This window comes from Phaethon lepturus, unplaced genomic scaffold (assembly GCF_000687285.1).
Source record: "Phaethon lepturus isolate BGI_N335 unplaced genomic scaffold, ASM68728v1 scaffold2522, whole genome shotgun sequence".
Taxonomy (NCBI): domain Eukaryota; kingdom Metazoa; phylum Chordata; class Aves; order Phaethontiformes; family Phaethontidae; genus Phaethon; species Phaethon lepturus.
The window spans coordinates 278811-280994 of NW_010521134.1; the positions used below are offsets into that span (position 1 = coordinate 278811).

Here is a 2184-nt window from a genome sequence, read left to right on the forward strand (position 1 = left end):
TGGTTTAAAATGAATGTGAAGCACAGTTTATGAAATATTTACAACTTCATATTAATATGTGTGTTCTGCATTAATTCATTAATGATGCTTCAGTATGTTTGACACCCCATGCCATAAATCAGTATGTATATTTCCTACCTAGTACACAGAGAAAGAAATCAGATGTTCTTCCAGAGAAAGTTTCATATTTATTCAGAAGGCATACATCTCAACTGATTTTATTACTTTACAGTTTTAATTTCATGAAACTGATAAATTAAGGGACTTCTGTCTGAGTAATATTAAAAGCAATATTCACTGGTGTATATCGTAGTCCAGAGGGCCTATACAAACTCCCCATACCATTTAAACCCCTGAGTAAAGGTTTTAAATGGTGTTCCATGGGATCTTACCCACTGTGAAGGAAAACATCAAAGCATTCTGGAATAAAATTGTCTTGAAAAATACTTTAAAGCTGTGAATAGTTCCTCCTCATTAGAATACACAAATTCAAAATAACCTATCCTATATCCAAAACAATCCAAGGTGTAACAGTAACACCTGGATTTGAAATTTAAGAAACTCTTACAGTCATCAAATACACATTATGAAAACAACTGGTAAATCTGAAAAGGTGATAGTTATATTAAAGTTGCCTTTAAATTTTAAGGTAACAAAAACTATATGCATGCAACTTTCTGACACCAAACTTCAAAATCATCAAGAGAAATCCTGGACTCTTTGAAACGTTTTTCATTTCTAGTGTCCTGACTCAAATGACACATACATTTATTCTGATCAGGAATGAAAAAAATGTGTTGTATTAAGATGAAATAAAGTACATCAAATTTCAGCCTAACAAGAATTCTAAGAAGAGAACTGTTAACTGAGGTCTGTGGTTAATGTCAAATGAAAATTTTGCCTACTATCGTGTTATAGAAGAATCAGTATACAGTCATAACTGGACTGTAACATCTTAACAGGCACTTTTTAAACACCTTGTTAGTTTAAAATCAAGGTAAAAGGGTTTTAAGCCATTTGATGTTTCAAATGCGTATGAATCACTTGTATGCCTCTACTTTTTTATGTACAAAAATTTTCACCCAGCTTAAAAAATGAAAACATCAAAAAACTCATATTGGTTATGATCACTACAAATTTTAAGATGACAGCTTTAAGTAGAAAAGTATTGCAAAAGTGTCTTTGCTAAAATGAAAGCTCCAGGCTTTGTTTCAATTCTCAACACAGCAAACAAACTTCCTGATAGCAAACTTGCATTTCATTGCTAAAGCAAAAGCTTTAAAATAAACTGCAGTGCACAACTTCAATATGATTCTAAGAACTCATTAATGCTGATGCCACAGGTGATTTATTGTTTTTTGGTGGTTTTGGTTTTGTGTTTTTTGTTTGTTTTTTTAATAAAACCTCCCTCTCCTGCCAGAATACTGCTATACAGAAGCAAAAAAATTGCTACTCTCTACTATTGCCAGTCTTTCAGAGACAGTAAAAAAACCCTCAACGTACAAGAGTTTTAGAGCAAGTAATCAATCTGCAAAATGTTATACATCAGTAATAAGGCATCCACTTTACAGCTGTTTAAACAAAAAAGGAAATATTTCCCAAAATATGTATTTTGGATCTGTGTAAACAAAGTTTATATGTATTGGTATTGCTTCCATTAATTTCAAAAATATACACCCACATAGACTGAAAGTGATCTTGGTGCTATGAATTGTAAATTACTGTAACTTATCCAGATGTAAGCTGAAGATACAAAACCCAAATATTTTTGAACGTAATATTTTGAAATGTCAAAAGTTTTAATTATTCTTACGTGAAAAGAAAGCTAAAAATATACCCCAAATTTGATGCCATTTCATTGAATGAAGAAGAAAGTACTATGAAAATAAACATTCATCTGGTTTCCTAACAATAAATATAAAGACAGTTATTATAACATACTGCAACACAGGAAGTATTACTATATTGACCTTAACGTTCAATCAGTAGTTTTTAAATCTTTCCTCATTGAGGCTTGCATCTTCTACCTTGTCAGCTGTCCAACAACTTTTAAGAGGGTTTTATTTTCTTGCTTCAACTGTTCATTTTCATCTTCTATATCATCTAGGTCCTGTGAAAGGAAAAAGAAAAATAAATGTATCTCAGGACATAAATACAAACTCTTAATTAGAGGAACAGCAGGAA

At 31.4% G+C, this 2184-nt stretch overlaps 1 protein-coding gene across 1 annotated transcript in view; it reads right to left on the reverse strand.

Moving 5' to 3' along the window:
* Positions 1–1399: 1399 nt before the first annotated feature.
* PAWR (PRKC, apoptosis, WT1, regulator) overlaps positions 1400–2184 on the reverse strand; it is a 42362-nt gene continuing 41577 nt past the window's right edge. The window contains exon 6 of the mRNA XM_010281410.1: positions 1400–2110. Coding sequence (XP_010279712.1) covers positions 2024–2110 — 87 coding nt within the window. The 3' untranslated portion in view covers positions 1400–2023. The remainder of the gene's footprint in view (positions 2111–2184) is intronic.